A 24390-nucleotide genomic window follows, 5' to 3' on the forward strand; every position below is an offset into this window, starting at 1 on the left:
TTAGGATGCTTTGCTCGCAGTACTGCGTAAACGAATGTAGTCTTCTCCATTGTTAAGCCAATTGAACTTGGAAACGTTGCCTGAAAATTATTTCAATTATGAGTTATGTTATAAAAGTTCAGAACAAAGAAGGTGGAGAATAACTCCTCCAAATAGATCCTACAAAACTAAAAGTAATGCAAGGTAAGTAATACAATAAAATTATGAAGTCTGTTAATTTATATTTACGATCCAATTAACTTAAAAATGCACTTTTATCAAGAATATAAATTTAAAGTAATCTGTTTAAAAAAAATGTGCTTTGTATAAAGATGCAATTCTGTTACAGTCATTCCTAGCTATCAAGCTACTTCGTCCCCAGTAAGTTTGGAAAAATCTGAGAAGTCTACATTCAGCAACATTTCAATCCTACCGTCATCACTGTCTGAAAATGTTATGTGCACACGTCATATGTCAGAACCTTCAATCTATTTAAAAATTTTATTATATTTATTCAAATAATAATTCATATTTAATATAAATATGATGAAAATAAAATCTCGACGGCAATCGGAGCCTGTGCGGATGACATGCACAAAATTAATAAATTAAAATGAGATCTCAAATCAAACTCATTTATTAAATTCTAAACGTTTCGACCCACTTCGGGTCTTCTTCAGTAGCTGCAAAATACAAAGAAACAAAAATAAAAGATAATCGGTACAATCAGAAAATTATAAAACTCGTATACATACAATCCGCAAATAAATTAAATATCATTCTCCTCCCTATTCAAACCGTCCGGCCGTCGGAGTGTCTCCCGAAACGTTTAGAATTTAATAAATGAGTTTGATTTGAGATCTCATTTTAATTTATTAATTTTGTGCATGTCATCCGCACAGGCTCCGATTGCCGTCGAGATTTTATTTTTATTGTAACACAATAATTTGAGCCGAGATTATCAGTTTTTTTATAATAAATATGATGGTTTCTAAATCGGCCTAAGAGCCATAGCACGAAAAATTACGAAAATTAATTATTCGGAACTGTATCTCTTAGTACGAGATTACTAAAGTTCCATATATTAATTAACCTTGAACTTTCATATGGAGAAATAGGCGCGAAAAATATAGGTCCGAAAAGTCGCTGAAGCGGGAATCGAACCCGCGTCTTTCACTTTCCGGGCGACTGCTCTTACCACTAAGCTATTCAGACTCTTTCGATCGTATATTTTTCATTTGTCTTTTTAGTAGATGTTAGTAAATAACGCCGTGATTAGGCCAGGCGTGAATAAACTCAGAAATAAATATTTTTTATCGGCTCTCAATATAAACAATATAAATATGATGGTTTCTAAATCGGCCTAAAAGCCATATAGCACGAAAAATTACGAAAATTAATTATTCGGAACTGTATATCTTGGTACGAGATTACTAAAGTTTCATATTAATTAACCTCGAACTCACATATGGAGAAATAGGCGCGAAAAATATAGGTCCGAAAAGTCTAAATAGCTATTAGTGGTAAGAGCAGTCGCCCGGAAAGTGAAAGACGCGGGTTCGATTCCCGCTTCAGCGACTTTTCGGACCTATATTTTTTGCGCCTATTTCTCCATATGTAAGTTCGAGGTTAATTAATATATGGAACTTTAGTAATCTCGTACCAAGAAATACAGTTCCGAATAATTAATTTTTGTAATTTTTCGTGCTATGGGTCTTAGGCCGATTTAGAAACCATCATATTTATATTGTTTATATTGAGAGCCGATAAAAAATATTTATTTCTAAGTTAATTCATATTTATTTAAAATTTCTTTACTTACGCACTCCAATTACAATCTGAGCAGTCAATTCACGCAGGTGATCGTTCGGTAAATGATGTCACGTGACTCGCAGATAATAGACGCAGTGGATGCGCAGTGGATGCGCTAATCACTGCATAAACGAATGCACCCATATATCCTACTGCATTATATGTTATGTAGAGTAGAGCGCGAATAAATAGATTAAAATTTAAATTAAAATGGACATTATTAATGTTATATTGTTGGTAGAAGAAGAGGAAAGAATAAATATAAATAAAAAACAGCAAAATAATTTAAATTTAATAAGAAGAACATTAAGAGACACACAAAATCCATTTGATATCCCAGATAATGCATTCCTTAAACTGTATAGGTGATATATCCCAGAAAATATAATTTTATAATATTATATATATATATATATATATATATATATTATATATATTATATATATATTATTATATATATATTATTATATATATATATATATATATATATTATTATATATATTATATATTATATTATATATTAATTTTATATTATATATATAATGTAATTTTTATATATTTCAAATTAAATAAAGCTGCAACTATAAAGCTAATAGAAGAATTAATACCTTTTATGCCAATTAAAAAGAGAAAGACAGCAATTCCATCACATTTACAAGTTGTTAATTTTTCAAATATTTTCCTTCATCTTTCCTATTTTATTAAAATGTTTTTATAATGTTTTCTACTTTATACATATAAACTGGACAGTCAATGCTCAACAAATACCAAATGCTTTATACTATATTTAGTTAAATTTTCTTAATTTTTATTGTTTTACGTAAAATCGTACTCATTGGTGCACTAAGTGCGTAATTTTTATCAAGTAGAAAATGCTGTTTATTATATAATTTTTATGCAACGGGTGCGCGGAAAGTCGCCCTTTCCGCACATGATGGGATTTTAGAAAGGGCTCCCTTTCCACGCACCGATCGCATAAAATATTGTGACCAACATGTGCGGGTCGCAAATCGGCCGAGAGTGCGGATTGTCGTACTCGGCTTCGCCTCGTGCGCCAAACTTCCGCATTCTCGTCCGATTTCCGATTTCCCGCACTTGTTAGCCAATATACTATTATAATCTTAATTTTTATTATGTTTTAGATTTTTGCTACACTTAATTTCTTTGCATCAGGTTCTTATCAAAGAAGAACTGGACAAGATTATTTATCAAGCATGTGTCAGACTTCCATTTCTGTTGCTATTCATGCCACTGTAAATGCAATAAATACAGTTATGGAACGATGGATAAAATTTCCAATATCAAACAGAAGAAAACAAGAGATTAAAGAAGAGTAAGTACTTGAATCGCATATATAAAATTGAAGTTAAATTGTACAAAATATGCTCTGTAACATAACTCTACCTGAACTTATTATATAGATTTTTTGAGAAAACGGGATTTCCAGGAGTAATTGGAGCCATAGATGAAACTTATATTGCTATCTTTCCACCAAAAATTGAACGAGAACATCTATTTATAAATAGAAAACTATATCATTCTTTGAATGTTATGATCGTACGTATAAAAATAATATAGTAATATAAAAAAAGAGTATAATAAAATAATTAGACGCATATTTTTCTCTTTAAATAAAAATCTGATCTGATAGAGTTCGATTATTCCTCCATTTATTGTCGATTGCTCTATTTTTTCTTTTACATTAAAAATTGCTAAGTGTAATTTGTATTCAATAAAATTCGCGCCAATTATATAATTCGGTGTGTTCAAAAATTTTACATGTTTCTGTTAGGTTTCTTCATATAACTATGAAATATTAGCAGTAAATGCTATGCATGGGGGAAGGACACATGATTCTAGAGTTTTCCATTCCTCTCAATTATTTAATTATTTACAAAGACGACAGGCAGCAGGTGAAAGAGGTTCATGGCTTATAGGTATATCATTGTATTTCTTTATTATTTTGAATGATTAAATAATATATTTAAATAATAATATTAAGTATTAAATAATAAGATTAAATAATAATATTATATCCTTTAATAAACATTTTAGGAGATTCAGCGTACCCACTTATGCCATTTCTTTTAAAGCCATTCATGAATGCACCTGCAGCATCACCAGAAGCAGATATACAGAACACATAGTTAAAGCACGATCGGCAATAGAAAGATGCATAGGTGTCCTTAAAGGACGGTGGCGATGTCTTAGAAAAGAGAGGACATTACCTTATACACCAGAATTTGCTGGTATGTAAGTAATTATAGTCAGGGTTGGGAAGTAACGAGTTACTTGTAACGAAGTTACAGTTACAGTTACTTTTTTCGGTAACTGTAACTTAACTTCGTTACTTTTCTCCATCTGTAACTGTAACTGTAACTTAGTTACATTTTTTAGTAACTAGTAACTATTTTAACAGTTACTTTATTAATTACTTTTTTTGGAAACATCCGCTAAAAGTATCGTTTAAGTATGGTAGCCGTTATATTATTAAATTAAATTTTGATAACAGTAGCATATATATATGGATCTTCATATGATTTAATCTTTTACCTAAAATTTTAATTTTGTGTACATAAAATAATACAACACATAATTACAATCGACCAATCACAGTCAAGTATTTAAAAAAATTCTTAAATGTAATAATTGATCGATTTGCTTGCAACTTTGCGATTACCATTTAGTAAGTTACCATATATAACTATTTTTACTGTTGTATATAAAGGTCATTCATACATTGATGGTAATCACAAAGTCGCAAGCAAATCGATCAATATTACATTCAAGAATTTTTTTAAATACTTGACTGTAGTTGTGCATAAAATGTAAGCTCCTTATATTTCAAATAATGTATAATTATTTTTAAAAAGTAATTGAAAAGTAACGACTCGTTACTTTTTGAGTAACTGTAACTGTAACGAGTTATTTTTTAAAATCGGTAACTTGTAACTGTAACTAGTTACTGTTTCAATAAAATAACTGTAACTGTAACTAGTTATTTTTACAAAGTAACTTTCCCAACCCTGATTATAGTGCATAATTGAGATAAGAAAAGGTATTTTTTAAATCTATTCTTTACAGCTCTAATTGTAAATGCATGTTATGTTTTACATAACATTGCTTGTAAATGGAGAATTCCATTAAATGAAGTATATTTGGAGGAAGAAGGAGAAGTGCCGATACCATTTAATGATATAAATATAATGCAAGCAGAAGAAGTACGAAGAAATATTGTGCGATGGTACCCATACAGCACAGATTATTGCAATTATATTGCAGCAACGTTGCAATGTTGCAAGTTGCAATGCAACATTATAAAGACATTGCAGAGATATAAGTGCACAAAATTCCAGCACACTTGTAGCAACATGACATTAATATTTCGGAAATATTGCATGTAATCCAAATTCTATAATTTATATATTGTAATATATATAAATTAACTACAACGTATTTTCATTAATGATTTATTTACATTTATATGCCTGTATATGCAACATTAGTTTATGGTTGCAATAACAATGCATTATTGCAAACTCATAACATATTGCAATATTGTTGTAATATTTTGTTGCAATCTTCCAAAAAGCGGACATTTTAACATTGCTGCAATTCAACAGCAATGATGTAGCAACATTTTGCAGTGAATTTGTAATATTGCAATATTGCGGTGAAAGATTGTTGTAATGTTTTTGCAATCTATCGGTGCTGTATGGGTATTTTGAATAGTATATATATATTTATATATATTTTTTTTTGCACATAAACGGTACACTGATCTACATTTTCCTTATTAATCGGTGTTAATCGATAGACTTTTGTACCATCTTCCGACACTTTTAACATAGTTAATTTCTGCAAAGCTTTAGCTATTCTATTTGTATCTGTAGTTAGCTCGCGCAACTTGTTAAATTGAGTGAATACCTCAAGATCTATATAGGGACTTTATTTTAGTAGTTCTGATAGAAAACGATCTTTATTCAAATTTGCATCACTGAAATAAAACTCCATTTGCTTAAGTATCGATGCATGCAATGCTTTTTTCCTTAATCTTGGTTTACCATGTGAAACATTTTATTTATTGGTTTTTTTAATTGTATCAATTTTTACTTCTTGTACTTGAGGAACTAGAATATTTTCCGAGGCTAGTTCCATATCTGATACTTGTTCTTCCATCACCATTGTATTTTCAAAAAACCATATAACAAGTTTCCTAATAAAGTATACCGTCTATATTACAAGAATGGTTTATTAGGTATTGTCTTTGAAAAATATATTTAGCCACAATTTATGTTCCAGAATTTATAAAAAAATTTTAAATATCAATTTGTAATAAATTGCTTGGTAGCACTATATTTATATATATATTTATCACATAAATTGTATCACAAAATTAGTACATTTCATAATCTTTTAATAAATTAATAATTAAGATTATCACAGTACATTTCATCAAAATCTTAATAAAGACAACTTTTGTAACACGTGTTAATTTTATTTCAATCTTTTCGAAAGCAAAATCAAAATCAAAATGAACTAACAAATCATATTAATCAAAATCTTAATAAAGACAACTTTTGTAACACGTGTTAATTTTACTCAAATCTTTTCGGAAGCAAAATAAATCAAAATGATCTAACAAATCATATTAATCAAAATCTTAATAAAGACAACTTTTGTAACACGTGTTAATTTTACTCAAATCTTTTCGGAAGCAAAATAAATAAAAATAATCTAACAAATAATATTAATCAAAATCTTAATAAAGAAAACTTTTGTAACACGTGTTAATTTTACTCAAATCTTTTCGGAAGCAAAATAAATTAAAATGATCTAACAAATCATATTAATCAAAATCTTAATAAAGACAACTTTTGTAACACGTGTTAATTTTACTCAAATCTTTTCTTTGATAAGTTTATTTTAGTAATTTGTCAGACAGTTTATGGTGAATCTTGAAGATTTATCAAATACTGTCCACCAATTTCTTCTCGTATGGATAATATATTATTATTTAAATTCTGTAGTTCTTGCAGAATATCTTTATCAACTGCTAATTTTTCTTTGTTTAATTGTAGTTTTTCTTGTTTTAGTTCCAACATTTTTTGTTTTAAGTTTTCCGATATAGAAGATTTCCTTTCTAATAAGTTCATTGCAGTCGTCATAAGTTTTGGTTTCTTTATACCTAAATAAAGGGATGTTTGTAAAAAAACTGAAAATTTATAACTAAAACTTAAAACCACAATCTCCACTTGATTCCTTTCGACCAATAGAGCCAAACGCGATGTTATTGCGACAATTATGAAAGAAAGAACATTTGAAAAAGAATTTGAATCCTGTGGTTGGGATCTCAAAAATTCCTCCTGTTCCTTCTCTTAACATCCCCTGTAAAGAAATAGGCGAGAAAAATATTGGTCCGAAAGTCGGCTGAATCGGGTGTCCCGATTCAAATTCCTTAGTTTCCAAATTTTCTTTCTTTCATAATTGTCGCAATAACATCGCGTTTGGCTCTATTGGTCGAAAGGAATCAAGTGGAGATTGTGGCTTTAAAATTTAAAGGGCTGACTAAATAAGTATTTTCATTATTAAAACTTAAAACTTATATTGTAATATATTGTAAATATTAATACATTTTTTATTTTTCGTACCTTCTGAATATTTTGTCGATGCAAGTCCCTTAGTACTTGGAGCTGTATAGATTGCCTGAGTATCTTGCTCCTATTAATTATATAAAAACATAATATGAAATCACATTCAGGATTTCTAAAAATTGCAATACTATATCATAAAAAAATGATAATACATACTAAAGCATTATCGTCGTTTTCATTAGATGATGAATCGAATACATTGGTCATAACTTTTGGTTTCTTCGTACCTAAACAAAGGAATGTAATTACAATATTTATTATACATGTAAATATTAATATATTTAATGTAAATTAGATTTTTTAATACTTTTTAAATATTTTGTCGATACTAATCCCTTTGCTGAAGCTGTATAAATTGCCTGATTATCTTGCTCCTATTAATTATATAAAAATATAATATGAAATCACATCTAAGATTTCTAAAAATTGCAATACTACATCATAAAAAAATGATAATACATACTAAAGCATTATCGTCGTTTTCATTATCAGATGATAAATCAAATACAGTGTTCATAACTTTTGGTTTCTTTGTACCTAAATAAAGGAATGTAATTAAGATATTTATTATACATGTAAATATTAATTTTAATATAAATTAGATTTTTTATACCTTTTAAATATTTTGTCGATACAAGTCTCTTTGCACTTGAAGCTGCATAAATTGCCTGATTATCTTGCTCCTATTAATTATATAAAAATATAAAATGAAATTCTATCTACGATTTCCAAAACTTACAGAATTATTTATTACAAAATTGCAATATTATTTATAAAAAGAATCGTAGTACTTACTGAAACGTTATTGTCTTCAATTTCAGATGAATGGAATATTTCATTGCTAAAATTATGTAGTGCCAAATCCTGATTTGGTATTCGAGGTGAAATGAGTTGAGAACATAATATTAACTGATTTGGCATTACATCTTCAAATCCGCCTTCAGGTATTCCTGATAGGCCAGTAGCGTCTGGAGTTAAAAAGTCCAATAAACTTTGTTCAATTAATGTTAATTGTAGATTTTTAGCAGGTGATCCACCACCTGTTCCCATCATATGTCTTCTGTTTTGCAATTTTCTTTAATGTGTTGGATTTCCAATCTCTCCACGTCTAAATAAAAAAAATAAAGATCAGTGATGAATAATAATTTAAAATACTTAAAACTCAAAAACAAATATTACATAAAATTAAATATGTTGATGTAAACTAACTCGCTACTTTATCACAGATTTTGTTACAACTATTAGATTTATATAAAACACTAATAAAATGTAATAAAATTTACCTTGGCCCATTCTTTAGCTGATTTGCACGGCCCACATCCAGCTGTATTTAATATTTTTGTTAATTTTTCCCACAGTTCATCCTATAAACGTTTAGAAATTAAAGATTGTTAAATCATATTTTTAGGAAATCTAAAATAATATTTATTACGTTATTAATCGCAATATCCATTACTTACCATTTTTCGCTTATTTTCATTATTGTATCTTATCCGCCCCCGACCGAAATCCGAATGTTTAGTGATAAAATTTAATATAATTTCTTTTTGTTTTTCTGTAACATTCATTCTCTTATTCACAGAGGTTATAAAGATAAAGATATCACTGAAACATATATGCATGCATATACGCTTTACGGAGTGTTCACAATGGTTTGTACTCCCGTGAATCTAGGGATATCGTATTTTCACCTTGCTCATAGCCAATCGCGTGTATTTCTTCACGTGAAATAAATGTGCGAAAAGTGAGAAAAATCGACACAAATAGACAATCGATCCCCAGCATTTCTCACTGATTTCAGCGCCATATCGTAGTAGTGGTCAATGCAGTAACTATTAATACGTTCCCAAGATAAGAGCGTCTCATGCTCATGAACTCGTCCGGCGGCATGTACGAGATTTTATCTTTTCATAGCGTTCGCGTATTTTGGAAAGGACAGAATTTTATGATGTTATAAATAAATAAAAAATTAACCTGATTTAACCTGATTAGTTTTTAATTTTTTTATGATTAATTTAATTTACTCTAATTATATTTGTACGAGAAAAATACTATCATGGGTATACGTTTTATAATGAATTAATATATTTGTGTTCAAAAATTATATTTGACCTTTAATTTTAATTTTTATTTTATTAAAATTAATAATTAACATATATACTTAATTGCGAATTATATGGATAAAAAAAATCCCCATTATGTGTGTAAGAGATTTCGGAACTCTTTGCTAAAATAATTAAAATTAAAAGTCAAAAGTTAAATATAATTTTTGAACACTTATATTATTACGAATATATAATTCGGCTCCCGAAATATATTAATTCATTATAAAACGTATACGTAATATTATTTTTCTCATATAAAAATGACTAGAATAAATTAAATTAATTATTAAAAAACTAAAAAGTAATTAAACGACTTAGACTTAGATAATAATAATAATGAAACATTTTATTAAAAAAAGATTCAATAATTAGTAGGTCAGGTTATAATTTTTTATTTATTTATTTATAACATTATGAGTTATTAAGCTCATCATCTCGTTCGCTCTCTGTCTTGCTTTCATTCGGCAAGTCACAAACGATATATGATACTCGTATGTTCCTACTTCAACTCTCGAGAATCTGAAACAAACAAAACTCGTGTCCAATATATATATTATATAAAAGTGTATAGCACTCCGCTTGGCAGTTTATCCGAGGCTGTGAAACAGGTAAGATCGAGGCTAGCAGAAGTAGCAGATTAAAAGTTGAGTAAGTAGTAATTAATTAATATTATATATATATTCGTATTTACGCGCGCGCGCGCGCGCGTGTGTGTGTGTGTGTGTGTGTGCGTGCGTGCGTGCATGCGTGTGCGTGTGTGTGTGTGTGAAGAATATATATATATATATATATATATATATATATCGTAACCAGATTACAAAATTTGTCGTTTTATAAAATATCTAGATATTTTATTAAATGCGGCCACATTCTCAAATTATGATATATTGAAAATGAAATGTTTTTTAATCTGGCTAAGAATTTTAGTCTTTTTATAAAAAGAACTCGCTGCATTGTCAAACGCAACGATTGTTTGTACATTTATTTTAGATTCTGATGGCTAATTCACTTTAGTCATTTAATGAACGGCATAATTGATGTTATTTTTAGTATTTTTATAAAAATTTTAGTATTTTTATAAATTTTATAAATTATAGTACTTTTTATTAACACATTTATTACAATTGAGATTTTATGATAAGTAACATGAGTCTCTTGTTTATCAAAAATTAATAGGGATAAAACGCGTCGTTCATATTAAATGACTAAAGTGAACCAGCCAGAATTTAAAATGACGTACAAATCATTGAATTTGACAATGTGGCGATGAGTTTCTTTTCATATATAAAGACTAAAATTCTTAGCCAGATTATAAAATATTTCATTTTTAATCATAATTTAGGAATGTATGTGGCTGCACTTAATAAAATGGCTAAACGTTTTATAAAACGACGAATTTTGTAATCTGGCTACAACATTTATATATATATATACAGAGTGTTCGGCAACAGGTGGGCCAAAATGTAAGGAGTGGTTCTACATGATAAAATAAGACGAAAATCAAGAATGACAAAATTGCGTTATATAATTTTAAATAATATTATTTTAAATAATATTTAAATTCAGTCATGTTATAATATCATCAATCAAACATCTTCGATTAAATTTATTTAAATTTTATGAATCGTTACACATAGTTAATTAATGGAAATAGAGAAATTATATCGATTTTCTTAAGTCAATCATTAATGAAAGAGATTCGCATTAAATTTGTTATATTTAATCGTCAATTATATACTTTTTAATTGTTTCTGCTCAAATCAATTGTCAATTGAATTGTCTTCGATTGAATCTATTTTTTTTCAATCGTCCATTAAAGTACTTCTAATTAAAATTAACTCATATTAATTGTTTAATTAAAAAACTTTCAATTAAATTAGCTTGTATTAATCGTTTAATCGATCGCTCTCCGATTAATTTCGTTTATATCAATTGTCAATTAAATAACCTTCAATTGACTTCGATCATATTAATCGTTAATTAAGCGATCTTCGATTAATCTAGCTTATATCGATCGTCATTGTAACGATCTCTAATTAATCTTTCTAAAATCGTCAATTCAAAATATTTTAATTACATTTGATTACATCTGTTTGTAATTAAATGTCATAATTAATTTAAAAAGTAATTAATTAATCAGCATCTCTGATATATGTATATATATATATATATATATATATATATATATATATATATATACACACATACATATATATATACAGGGTGTCCGGTAACTAACGGACCAACGATCACAAATGCATTCTTTGGTGAATTTGGGAACGATTTTTCTTCAGCGAAAATATCGAAAAAGGTCATCATTTTTTACAATTTTCCAATATTTGTCATTATGTATCTTTATAACTAAGTCTCAAATTAAAATTTTATTATAGTAAACTTTACCTGAAATTAATTGAAGAATGTAATTATGTTAGACTTTTAACTCCAAAACGTTTAGTTTTCAAAAAAAACCATTTTTTTCAATCGCTTATAACTCGAAAATTATTGACTTCTCAACATTTTTGCTAAGGAAAAATCGTCCCCAAATTGGCCAGAGAATCCGCCCTTAATCATTGGTCCGTTAGTTACCGGACACCCTGTATATATTTTATCAAGCTAGAATATAATACAGCATTTACGCATACATGCAGTATAATATTGTCTCTCTAAATATTAATAAATAAATGAAATAAACAGTTATATATATGTATAAAAAAATTAAATAAATAAAATCTCTCTATGCTTTATAGATATAAATGGTCTGCGCGTAGGAAGGAATATAGAGACGAAACAAGCGAAGGAGATGGAGAAAGAAGAAAAATGGAAAGCAGAGGAGGAAGAGGAATGAGAAAAGGTGGAAGAGGAATGAGACGAGGAGGAAGAGGAAGAGGAAGCCGAACAATCATTTTTAATTACAATTTTTAATTTTTTTTTATAAATAATAATAATTTTTATAAATAAATAATAATATAAATAAATAAATATATAATAATATAAATAAATAAAATTTAATTTTTATTTTATATTATAATATTGTAAAATTTAAAAAACTGATTATTTTAGTTATTTTATTTTATTATTTTATTGTACTTATTATTTTATTTTAATAGGGGTATTGTAAAATGTTAGTTTTACAAATATATAAAAATGTGATTTTTTTAACTAAACAATTTGTTTTATAAATACATAAAACAAATCGCTTTTTTTCTAAAATCACATTTTTATATATTTATAAAAATAACATTTTACAATAAATATCAAAATATAATAATATTAAGTGCAATAAGATAAAAAGAATAATAACTAAAATATAATAATGTGTGTGTGCGTGCGTGTGTGTCAATTGTTAGCTACTCATAGAGCATTTCCAGGAGACGCCACGTGAAGGCCAATTGACACAATTCGGAATTTTTTTAAATATAAACATAATATTTGCTAATATATAAAATATATAAAAAAGTAAAAAATTATGTTTAAGTTTTAAAAAATTTCAAACTGTCTCCCTTATTCGATCCGCCATAAGGCCGCGAATTTTTACATATTTTTTATTCGTTCCGCATTAAATGCCGCGAGTAAATGTAAGAGAAGTGAGATCGTACCGCTCGAAGAGCCGCGATCGTTTTACTCGTTCCGCATTAAATGCCGCGAGTAAATGTAAGAGAAGTAAGATCGTACCGCTCGAAGAGCCGCGATCGTTTTACTCGTTCCGCATTAAATGCCGCGAGTAAATGTAAAATAAGTCAGATCGTACCGCTCGAAGAGCCGCGATCGTTTTACTCGTTCCGCATTAAATGCCGCGAGTAAATGTAAAATAAGTCAGATCGTACCGCTCGAAGAGCCGCGATCGTTTTACTTGTTCCGCATTAAATGCCGCGAGTAAATGTAAGAGAAGTGAGATCGTACCGCTCAAAGAGCCGTGATCGTTTTATACATGTAATATGGCAATTTTACATATATTTTATGTTCTTTAGTTTTTGACATTTTGTCTTTATTTCTTTTGATCTTTTAGTTGCTATATTTATTTCTTCTTTTCCTCCATTGTTATTTTTTTTGTAATTACATATATCTTGACTTTTAACATAAAGTCTAACATTTTAATTCTATGTAGATAACACTCGTTGTTCTCGTTAAACCAATCTTCATTAGCATGTTGGACGTATTTTACACAAATCTCAAGTAGCTTTTTCTTCACATCTTTTAAGTACCAATACGTCTTGTAATATGAATTTATTGCTTCAAGTTGTAGAGTAATAATATTCAAAAATGAATCCGTTGGCCTTGATAGCCATTGTACTTCAGGATCATATTCATTTTGATGTTCATATTCGCGTAGCTGAATATAAATTTTATTATCGTTTGATTTTTCCATCGGTGTTTTCAAATTTTTTTCACGGCAGCTGTCGCACTTTGTATTCTTGTAATTGTAGCAAGCAATATAACCTGCAAAATATAAAATTGCATTTACTTCATATGCCTCTGTTTCTAAATTTACATCTTCCTTGTTGGTCTTTATTATTTCTAAATTGTCAGAATAATTTTGTTCTGAATATTTTGTAATTTCTTCAAAGGCTGTCGCAATGAGATTATCAGCGTCGTCATCCATTTCAGTTAAATAAGTAAATTCTTCTTGTAATGGAATACTGTTATTTTCCATTTCATCACGAACTTTCGATGTACCATTCGTTAATGAAAACGTTTCTTGACAAGTTACATTTCCTCTGTCGCTTCCATAAATATATCCACTAGATAAAATGTGTCGCAACGTTAACCGTACCATTCTGGCAGTTGGATTACGGTTGAATCCTCCGCGTCCTCTAATTTTTCCAAATGTATGTTCTACAGAATCTTGGTTGCATAGTGCAGTGGCAAGCTTGAAATCCGGATAGTGTTGTTTGATGGAATGATACATTGATAAAATTGCTTCCACAGTCGTAATCATTCCATCAAAGCACGGAGGTCTCGACATCTTGTTGAAGGAAGTACTCCACTTCGAACACCATTCAATGAAAGATGTTAATAATTCTTCAACCATTGAATTATCATCTGATAACGGATCTTTTACTTCTATCCAATTATTTAAATGATATACATTCATAACATCTATTACTTTATTCATTTTGTAAAAAAATTCTGCAGATGCTTTCCATGAAGAACTTTTTAACATATTGCTTTGGCCTGCTGTTGATATTGCTGCAGCAAATCTTGCACTTAACATTTGAAATGCTCTTTTCACAATTATGACTTCAAAATTGTTTGGGTAAAAGTGGCCGTAGGTAATGTGATTCAATAAATTTGAAGTATTTAATTTTCTGTCAATTTGCCATGTTGCAAATAAGTCATGAAAAGACATAATAATTTCGCCATTTACATAAATATACTTATGAGATCTTAACTGGCTAATCAACCGCTTGATAAGATGAGGCCAATCAAAAGAACCAAAATAAGTTTCATTGTTCAATGAAAAAAACGGTTTATGTGGAGAAATTTGCCAAATATTAAAAGTTTTTCTATTTGCTCCACCTTGGTCACATGTGATTATCTGTACATTTGCTTCTACATCTTTTAATTTCTTTAAACATATCTCAGTGAGTTCAATAATCTCCTTATGTGTTGAACTTTTTCCAGTCAAAAAATATGCTACTATTTGCCGCCAAGGATTTTCCGAATTAATACTATCAAGGCAAAATAGTAGAATATGTCCTGCTGGTTCATTGTGTCGTCCTAGGGGTCCGAGATCTATTAATCCCTCGATGATATCATATTTTTGGCTGTATTCTTCAAATTTTTTTATTGACATCTCATCGAATTTTAAACAGCCAACTCTTTGAGAAGGTGGTAGTTTGGACAAATTTTCTTGAATTTTATTAAATATTTCTTCGCAAAATCCTGGTCGAATTTCTGTTTCAGATATCCAATTTCTAACAGAAGATTCCGATGGAAGATTTAGTCCAGCTTTTCTCATCCGTGAATATTCACTTGCTGAATAATAAAACATTGTTTTTGCTAAATCTTTTTCTTCTTTTGTGTATTCTTTTCGACCCTTATGTAGTTGAAGTTTTATCATAGTTCTCGCAACTGATTTTTGACATTTCTTTCTATCTAAAAATTCATCAACACTGTGTTTGCAACTGTGTTTGCAAACGTTCTTGTTTTTCCAAATTGCAATATTACGTTTTTGCAACATAGCAGTTATATTTTTTTGTTTTCTCTTCTTCTGCATAAGAAGTTTTTTTTAATCTCAAATTTTCTTTTTTTAATTTTTCAATTTTGAACAATTTATCTTCATTATATATTTTTTTAGGAGCAGACTTTTTTTGCGGTTTTTTATTCGCTTTTTTATCGTGTTCGCTTTTACTTCTTTTTGCGAATAATTATCCAAAAATAGTGGAAGATTTTCATTATTAAACCACTCATCGTCTGCGAAGTCATCTCCGAAATTGCAGAAAAGTTCTTTTCCGGAAAGATAACATCTCTTAGGGGCCATTTTTATTGTGGCCACTTGATTTGTATTATGTTCTGCTTCTTCTACATTTATTTCAAAATAAGTATGCGTTTCGACTTCCATTCGAATGCAGTCTTCATTTTCTGAATTAACATTTTCTAGTATATTTTTATTTGTTCTGCTTTCTTCTGTAATCTTTTCAGTTTCATCTTCGACAAGCTCTGGAATCTCAATATCCTTTGAAGCCCATGGTAAAGGGTTTTTTCTAATATGTAATTTCGTTTTGCTTATAAAATCTTCTTTATTAAAGTGGGCTGCACATAATCCCGCCTTTTGTATTGATGCCGGGGACCATTTATGTAACTTTTCATTACCTGTTTAAATAATTCTACAGTTTACATAATGCGTAATTAAATTTGTTTGATGAATTGATTCGTGATCGAGCTTTTCATCCAATACGCTTGTAAGTAATATCTTTTTATACTTGATATTAAAAAAAAATTTTATGTTTGTTATAAGACCTAAAGAAAGACACATGTTCAATTAGTGCCGTTAGCGCAGCGGCAGAGCACAAGAATATATATATATATATATATATATATATATATATTATATTTAAAACATATATATTTAAACCTATATATTTAAAATATTTAAACTTTTTTGTATAATGAAAAAAATTTCACAAGTTTAAAAAATATTTTCCTAATATTAGGCATTTATTTATTTATTTTATTTAGTTTAATTTATTTTATTTTATTATTTTTTTATTTAATTTAATTTAATTTTTGGTATGATATTAATTATATCATTTATTGTAGAACAAAATAGGAAGAGTCTAAGTCTTTAATATATCATATATATTATTCACAAATACTAGCATATTATATCTAGAACGAGATAACGATATCATTTTTTTCTTTTAGTATTTCGCAATCATGCCGACTCTTTCGTAAACGAAGTTTTCATATATTTCTGGACATCAGTAGAGTTACAAAGTACAGATAATAATGGCTGGAGAGAGAGTTATATCACAAGTAAGGAAAAATTTAAATTACATAATTATATAATTTTTTATTATGTAATAATGTAGATATTATATATATTTTTTGCACAAGTATGTATTTATTCTTGTATATAAATATATTCATTGACGATACTTTCCCAGCAAACATCAAGTAACTATTATATAACTGTTAGTTATAATTTCCCACTCAGCAATGTAAATGCAATATATATATATATATATATTGCATAATAGTTACTTGATGTTTGCTGAGAAAGTATATATATATATAAATTAGTAATATATATATATATATATATATATATATATATATAAATTAAATAAATTATCTACTTTATATATTTAAAAACAAAGATATTATGTATTATATATTTTACATTTAAAAAATTTTTTAGTGGAACAGACAGAGTGAGAGAGAGAGAGAGAGAGAGAGAGAAATTCTTCATTATTGGAGTTTGTGGGTTATTTAGTTTTTACGTGCGATAAGGTCGATGTAGAAAGGTCAGGATAATTATTTATCTAATACTTATTACAGTAGACACCTCGTTTTATTCAATTGTCAAAATACAAGAAATACAAGAATACATTTTTAGTCATTTAACCGAGAACAATCATTTTTACGCAGAGGCGAGTTGATATAAATTTTATTCGTACAGGCTGAGAAATCGAGATTTTTATAAGGTTATCATTTAACCTTTTTTATTATCCTTCCTTTCTTCGAGCCTTATTATTTATTATTTCTCATTAGTCATGTCAATCGCACACTTTTTTTAATTCTTATTTTTGTTTTGTATTACTGGTCGCGAAGTCTGTTTATATTATATATATATATATATGTATATATATATATATATATATATATATGTATATATATATATGTATATATATATATCAGTAACGTCGTTACATTTTTACAGTAACGGTAACGAATTAGCCATTACTTTTATCGTTATTTTTTAGTTTTCTCAATTCTCTTAAATACATAATTTTAATTAAAAAATGTTTTATATATAACAGTTAACAGTTATTTAAAATAATATAATTTGTAACAGCTATTTAAAAAAATTAATATACATATACATATAAAAGGCAATAAGAGCTAATTAAATTCTTTCATTAATATTTATTTGTGGAAAAAGATTTATAACATAAAATATTAGACAGAAAGAATTGCCCTCTGAGTCCTCTTCTCTTTAATATGTTGATGGCGGACATGGAGGAGGAGATGGGGAGGAGTGAGGTTAGGAGAAGGCAAGGTCTACACGTTAGCGTACGCAGATGACGTGGTATTGATGGCAGAGGATGAGGGGGGGGGGATGAGGTGCATGATGGAAAGGTTAGGAAGATATCTAAAGGAAAAGGGACTGGAATTGAATGAGAGGAAGTCGAAGGTGATGAGGTGCAGGAAAGGTGGAGGGAGGTTAAAAAAGGCTAGCTGGGTCTGGAAAGGTAAAAAATTAGAGGAGGTTAAGGAGTATAAGTATTTAGGATATATAATACAAAGGAATGGGAGGCAAGAAGGATAGGTAAAGGACAGGATAAAGAGAGGGGCAGTAGCTATGGGACAAGTATGGGGGATAGGTAAAAGGAGATTTGGTAGTAATTGGGGGAGGAGGATATGGCTATTTGATGCATTAGTATGGACGGTTTTAGGATATGGGGTGGAGATATGGGGATGGGAAAAGAGAGAGGGGATGGAGAGGTTACAAGAAAGGTATTTAAGATGGATATTAGGAGTAGATTGGGGAACGCCTGGTTATATGGTAAGAAAGGAGATGCAGAGGGAAAAGATAAGGACAAGGATGGGAAGAAGAGCGTGGGGATATGAGAAGAGACTAGAGGAGGGTAAGGGAGGGTGGCTGGCGAAAGTATGTTTGGGGGAGATAAAAGAAAGGGCAAAAAAAGGAGGGGTATTGTCAGATTGGGAGAGGGGAAGGAGGGATTGCTTTGAGGGTAAAGGGATGGAAATAAGGGAGATAGAGGAAAGAAGAGAAAAAGGGGAGTTCAGATGGGCAGAAGTTGAGGACTGGGAAAGGAAGGAGCAGAGGGAAGAGAGGATAGAAAAAATAGAAAAGTCGGAATACAATAGATGGTACAAGCAGGTCAAAGGGGAGGGAATACCGGGCTATCTAAAGAAAGGGTGGACGGAAGACAGGTGGAAGAGAATAGCAAGGTATAGATTGGAGAATGGGATGAGGGGAAATAGATACTGGGAAAAAGAGGAGGAGAGGAAGTGCAGAATGTGTGGAAGAGGGTTGGAAACGTGGGAGCATGTGTGGGAGGATTGCATGGAATGGGGAAGGGAAGAGAGTTGACAGGAAATGGTGAAGGAGGTGTTAGGAGAGGAGGGAGAAGGGGAAACGTGGCTAAAAATGTTAGAGAAAGCAAGAGGGGAGGGGAAAGGGGAGGATGGGAAGGATGGAAAAGGAGGAGAGGGGGATGAGAGAGGGTAAGAGATGAGGGAAGAGAAAGAGGGAGAGGGTGTGTGTGAGAGAAGGGAGAGAGAGGGAGAGAGAGAGAGAGGGAGAGAGAGAGAGAGGGAGAGAGGGAGAGAGAGGGAAGAATGAAAGAAGTGAAGGGTAACAGTAACCGGAAGCGGAGGTCCCACTTAGGGTAAGGAGTATATAAGATGGCGAAAATAGGATATAAGAAAACGTAGAATAAAAAAGACTAGGATAAAAGGGTCGGGTGCGTGTAAGAGCAGGCAGGAAGTAGGTAGGGTGGAAAGGCGAGGAAAGGCACGGTAGACGGCGAAGCGAGCGGCGTGGCGATTTTTTCTTTTTCTTTTTTTGTTATGACGATATATATGAATGTAGATATGATTGTATAGATTAAGTTAATTAGATTTAAGTTATAGGATTAAGATAATATAGGTTAAGGTGGAATGTAAATGGAGGTATAAAGGTTTAGGACCGCTCCTTTAAACAAGAAAAAAGCGCCTTGTAATCTCTAGTTGGAAAAACAATAAACATATCTACATCTACATCTATTAGACAGAAAGAAATTCGAACATTTCGGTTGCCTTTTTCAACCTTCTTCAGCGCATCATTTAAAATTAAAGATGAATAGAAATAAACAATCAATTATTCATTACTGTCAATATAATAAAACTATACAGAAACACAGTTATTCGCATAAAACTACGTCAAGCTATTTTTTAAATAACGAAATCAACGCATTTTTAAACCTGAGCATTTTTATATATTCTATTCCTCGAATCGTCATTCTATGTATGTAATTGTCGCGAAACAGATCTTTCGCTAATTGTTGAGTTAGGAGGTCGGTTGCGAATCTCGATAACAGCGGTTGTTAATATGTCTATAAAATCATTGTACGAAAAATTAACATTGAAAGATAAGTAAATTAATAAAAATAGACTTACAATTAAATCGAGTAAGATATTATATTGTGACGTAAAGGCTTTCAGATGTTGATTGCTCGAGGTTACAATAACGAATGATTTTTATCTCTCAGAAAGACGACCACACAATGGAGAAAATAGTTAGTTGTTTATGTTTTTTACTTTGATATTTTAGGTAGTCTATGTATTATATCGTCATAAATTACTGGCAAGCCATCAATATCTGTTTTTAAATTAAGACTGTTATTTTGCCTTTTTATGAATATCATCTCTGAAATCAATCTTTTGTTATATTGTGATTCTTTGTCAAGTATTTCTACATCGTCTCAACTAAATTCATGATTATGTTTTAATCTATGGTCAGTGATTACAGATTTTTTTACGTTTCTATGTATATTAGATCGATGTTCTGATATTCTAGTAGATAATTTCTTACTAGTCTGACAAACATACGATGCATTACAATCTTTACAGTCTATCTTATATATTACATTGGTATTTGAACACTTAAGAATAGGATCTTTATGTACTTTAACATATTTAATAATATATGAATTTTAAATCGGCCAATAGAGCTCAAGCGCAAAAAATTAATTCTTCGGAACTGTATCTCTTGGTTTGAGATTACTAAGTTCCATATATAAATTAATCTCAAATTTACATATGGAGAAAAATAGGCGAGAAAAATATAGGTCCGAAAAATCGCTGAAGCGGGAATCGAACCCGCGTCTTTCACTTTCCGCGGGTTCGATTCTCGCTTCAGCGACTTTTCGGATCTATATTTTTCTCGCCTATTTTTCTCCATATGTAAATTTGAGATTAATTTATATATGGAACTTAGTAATCTCAAACCAAGAGATACAGTTCCGAAGAATTACTTTTTCGCGCTTGGGCTCTATTGGCCGATTTAAAATTCATATATTATTATTATTATTAATATTGATGAGAGCCGACATATATTTCTTATCTGATTTAATATATTTATTAAATTTGTTAAAACTATAAAAAGAAAGTTTAACATTCATATCTTTAATGATGTTTCTCTATTGTTCAGTGAGTGTCGGTAAGAATGGGATGCAGAAATACGAGACCTTTAAATTTTGGTTATTCTTTGTAAAAATATTCAGTTATTCTATTAAATGTTTTAGTCTTTGGTTCATGGTGTCAAAAATCAATTTTAGAGGATAGTTATTTTCCAGTAATATTTTGATTACTAACTCTAAATTTTCTTTGTGAAATTCTGAATTTGATAATAAAAAGGCTTGATCCACCAACCCCATTATTGTACCTCGTTTTTGACTCAAAGGATGTTAAGAAAGAAAGTTCAGATATCTACCAGAAAACGTTTTTTTATGATACCAATCATATATGATGTTGTTATTTTTTAATATCAATGTTAGGTCAAAAAAATTAATTTTATTATCTTGAATTTCAAGAGTAAACTGGATTCTTTTGTGAAAAGAAATAAATAAATTTAATGTGTGATCTATGGAATCCGCGATGGAGCAACCATTATTATATCATCCACGTATCTGATGTATATGTGTGGACAAAACTTTAGTAGTTGAAGAGCTTTATTTTCTAAATCTTGCAGTACAATATCAGCTATAATAGGAGATAAAGGAGAACCCATTGGTGTGCCAAAGGATTGTCGATAAAAAACATTGTTGAATGTAAAATACGTAGAATTTAATACGAGGCTTACTCCAATTAAAAATTCAGACTTAGGGAGGTTGCAATTATTTTCAATATATTGTCATCTATTGGAAACACTCTCGAGAGCTAAGTCGATAGGTATGTTAGTAAAAAGTGAAATAACATCAAGAGATAATAATTTGTAGTCATTATGGATATAAATATCTGAAATTTTGTTAACCATTTCGATACTATTTTCTATATGGCTATTACAGACAGGGAAACAATTGTTCATAATTTGGTGTAAGTGAAGTGCTAACTGATATAAAGGAGTATTTATAGAGGATACAATTAGTCTAAACGGACAATTTTCTTTGTGGATTTTAGGTAAACCGTAAGCTCTCGGTAATGTTCCCTCACTAAATGATAATGAACGATATGTCTGTACTGAAATGTAATTGTTATTTTTCCATCTAGTAAGTAAATCATGGAGGTTCAAGATTAATTTTCTAATCGGATCCTTATTTAAAACTAAATAAGTTTCATCATCGCTTAACATGTCTTCAATCCTTTCAATGTATTTATCTCTATCTAAAGCCACAGTTATAATACCCTTATCTGCTCTCGTTAGTATTAAATTATCATTTTCTTTAAGAAAATTATTTAAATATAATATATTAATTTTTTGTTGGTTTTACTTTTGGGATACGAATATGTACTAATAGATTTAAGGATGTTATTAGACCTTTTAATGATGGTCTTGCGATCAACGACTGGAAGTTTTTTCAGATTATTTTCGATATTTTTGATAAAATTTACAGTTAGATCAATATTATTAGTATTAAATAAGCTAAAGTTTTCACCCAGTTGTAGGAGATATCTGATCTTATTAGGTATGTGGATGAAAGACAAATTTATAAACCATTTGTCATTCTTTGTCAAAATGTTAGGTTTAATATTAAGAAAAGAAGTAAGTTTAATTTCAATTTCAATATTTCCATTCATCTCACTGTTATTAAGTGTATTTGTTTCTCGATTTTCAGCGAATTGTTTATTTTTCGAGAAAGAATAAAGACGTGGTTCTATTTAGTGTTTTGTAGATAAGGACTGATGATAGAAATAATGGACCGGTTTAATGTTGAGGTAATTTAGATGTTTCTGTAAAAGATATCTGAACTTTCCCTCGAGTCTGTCTCGCTCTTTAATATAAAAAGAGAAAAGTGGGCCAGATTGTTTATTAAAGAAAGATATGTAAAGTGAGATAGGTAAATTTTTGTACATGTCAAAACACACATTGAATATTCTACCATAAGTTCTGTTAATATTGTTATAACTATCATCGATCTCCAAGCGTATCAATCTTTTAAAAAAGGTTCTTTTAGAGAGTTCGTAATTACGTGTTGATTTGCGGCTCGTAAAATTATTTACATAGTTATTTAACAAACAACTAATATGCGGCAGTACATAAAGATCCTATTCCTAAGTGTTCAAATACCAATGTAATATATAAGATAGACTGTAAAGATTGTAATGCATCGTATGTTCGTCAGACTAGTAAGAAATTATCTACTAGAATATCAGAACATCGATCTAATATACATAGAAACGTAAAAAAATCTGTAATCACTGACCATAGATTAAAACATAATCATGAATTTAGTTGAGACGATGTAGAAATACTTGACAAAGAATCACAATATAACAAAAGATTGATTTCAGAGATGATATTCATAAAAAGGCAAAATAACAGTCTTAATTTAAAAACAGATATTGATGGCTTGCCAGTAATTTATGACGATATAATACATAGACTACCTAAAATATCAAAGTAAAAAACATAAACAACTAACTATTTTCTCCATTGTGTGGTCGTCTTTCTGAGAGATAAAAATCATTCGTTATTGTAACCTCGAGCAATCAACATCTGAAAGCCTTTACGTCACAATATAATATCTTACTCGATTTAATTGTAAGTCTATTTTTATTAATTTACTTATCTTTCAATGTTAATTTTTCGTACAATGATTTTATAGACATATTAACAACCGCTGTTATCGAGATTCGCAACCGACCTCCTAACTCAACAATTAGCGAAAGATCTGTTTCGCGACAATTACATACATAGAATGACGATTCGAGGAATAGAATATATAAAAATGCTCAGGTTTAAAAATGCGTTGATTTCGTTATTTAAAAAATAGCTTGACGTAGTTTTATGCGAATAACTGTGTTTCTGTATAGTTTTATTATATTGACAGTAATGAATAATTGATTGTTTATTTCTATTCATCTTTAATTTTAAATGATGCGCTCAAGAAGGTTGAAAAAGGCAACCGAAATGTTCGAATTTCTTTCTGTCTAATATTTTATGTTATAAA

General features: G+C 29.5%; 3 protein-coding genes across 6 annotated transcripts in view; 1 reads left to right on the top strand and 2 right to left on the bottom strand.

Annotated features, from left to right (window-relative positions):
- Positions 1–24390, bottom strand: part of LOC146719798 (uncharacterized) — a 192963-nt gene that overhangs the window by 18023 nt on the left and 150550 nt on the right.
- Positions 6681–9215, bottom strand: LOC114928982 (uncharacterized). 3 transcript variants are annotated; one of them, XM_085489508.1, is made up of 9 exons: positions 8906–9211; positions 8729–8809; positions 8241–8553; positions 8059–8128; positions 7909–7982; positions 7753–7819; positions 7602–7672; positions 7443–7512; positions 6681–7006 (listed from the first exon to the last, which is right to left on the bottom strand). In XM_085489508.1, the coding sequence occupies exons 3-9, from the start codon at positions 8496–8498 to the stop codon at positions 6738–6740; spliced, it is 879 nt and encodes a 292-aa protein (XP_085345634.1). In that variant the 5' UTR covers positions 8499–8553; positions 8729–8809; positions 8906–9211; the 3' UTR covers positions 6681–6737. The 3 variants fall into 3 exon arrangements, with proteins under 3 accessions (XP_085345634.1, XP_029156180.1, XP_085345635.1); XM_029300347.2 differs by having other exon boundaries at positions 6681–6979; positions 8906–9209; XM_085489509.1 differs by lacking the exons at positions 7753–7819; positions 7909–7982 and having other exon boundaries at positions 8906–9215.
- The window catches only part of Argl (Argininosuccinate lyase), a 105231-nt gene continuing 97775 nt past the window's right edge, over positions 16935–24390 (top strand). For both annotated transcript variants that reach the window (XM_085489518.1, XM_085489519.1), the window contains exon 1: positions 16935–17026. In XM_085489518.1, coding sequence (XP_085345644.1) covers positions 17000–17026 — 27 coding nt within the window. In that variant the 5' untranslated portion in view covers positions 16935–16999. The remainder of the gene's footprint in view (positions 17027–24390) is intronic.

The sequence above is a fragment of the Nylanderia fulva genome, unplaced genomic scaffold, assembly GCF_048542155.1.
Source record: "Nylanderia fulva isolate GAGA-0341 unplaced genomic scaffold, ASM4854215v1 Scaffold86, whole genome shotgun sequence".
In the NCBI taxonomy this organism is placed as follows: domain Eukaryota; kingdom Metazoa; phylum Arthropoda; class Insecta; order Hymenoptera; family Formicidae; genus Nylanderia; species Nylanderia fulva.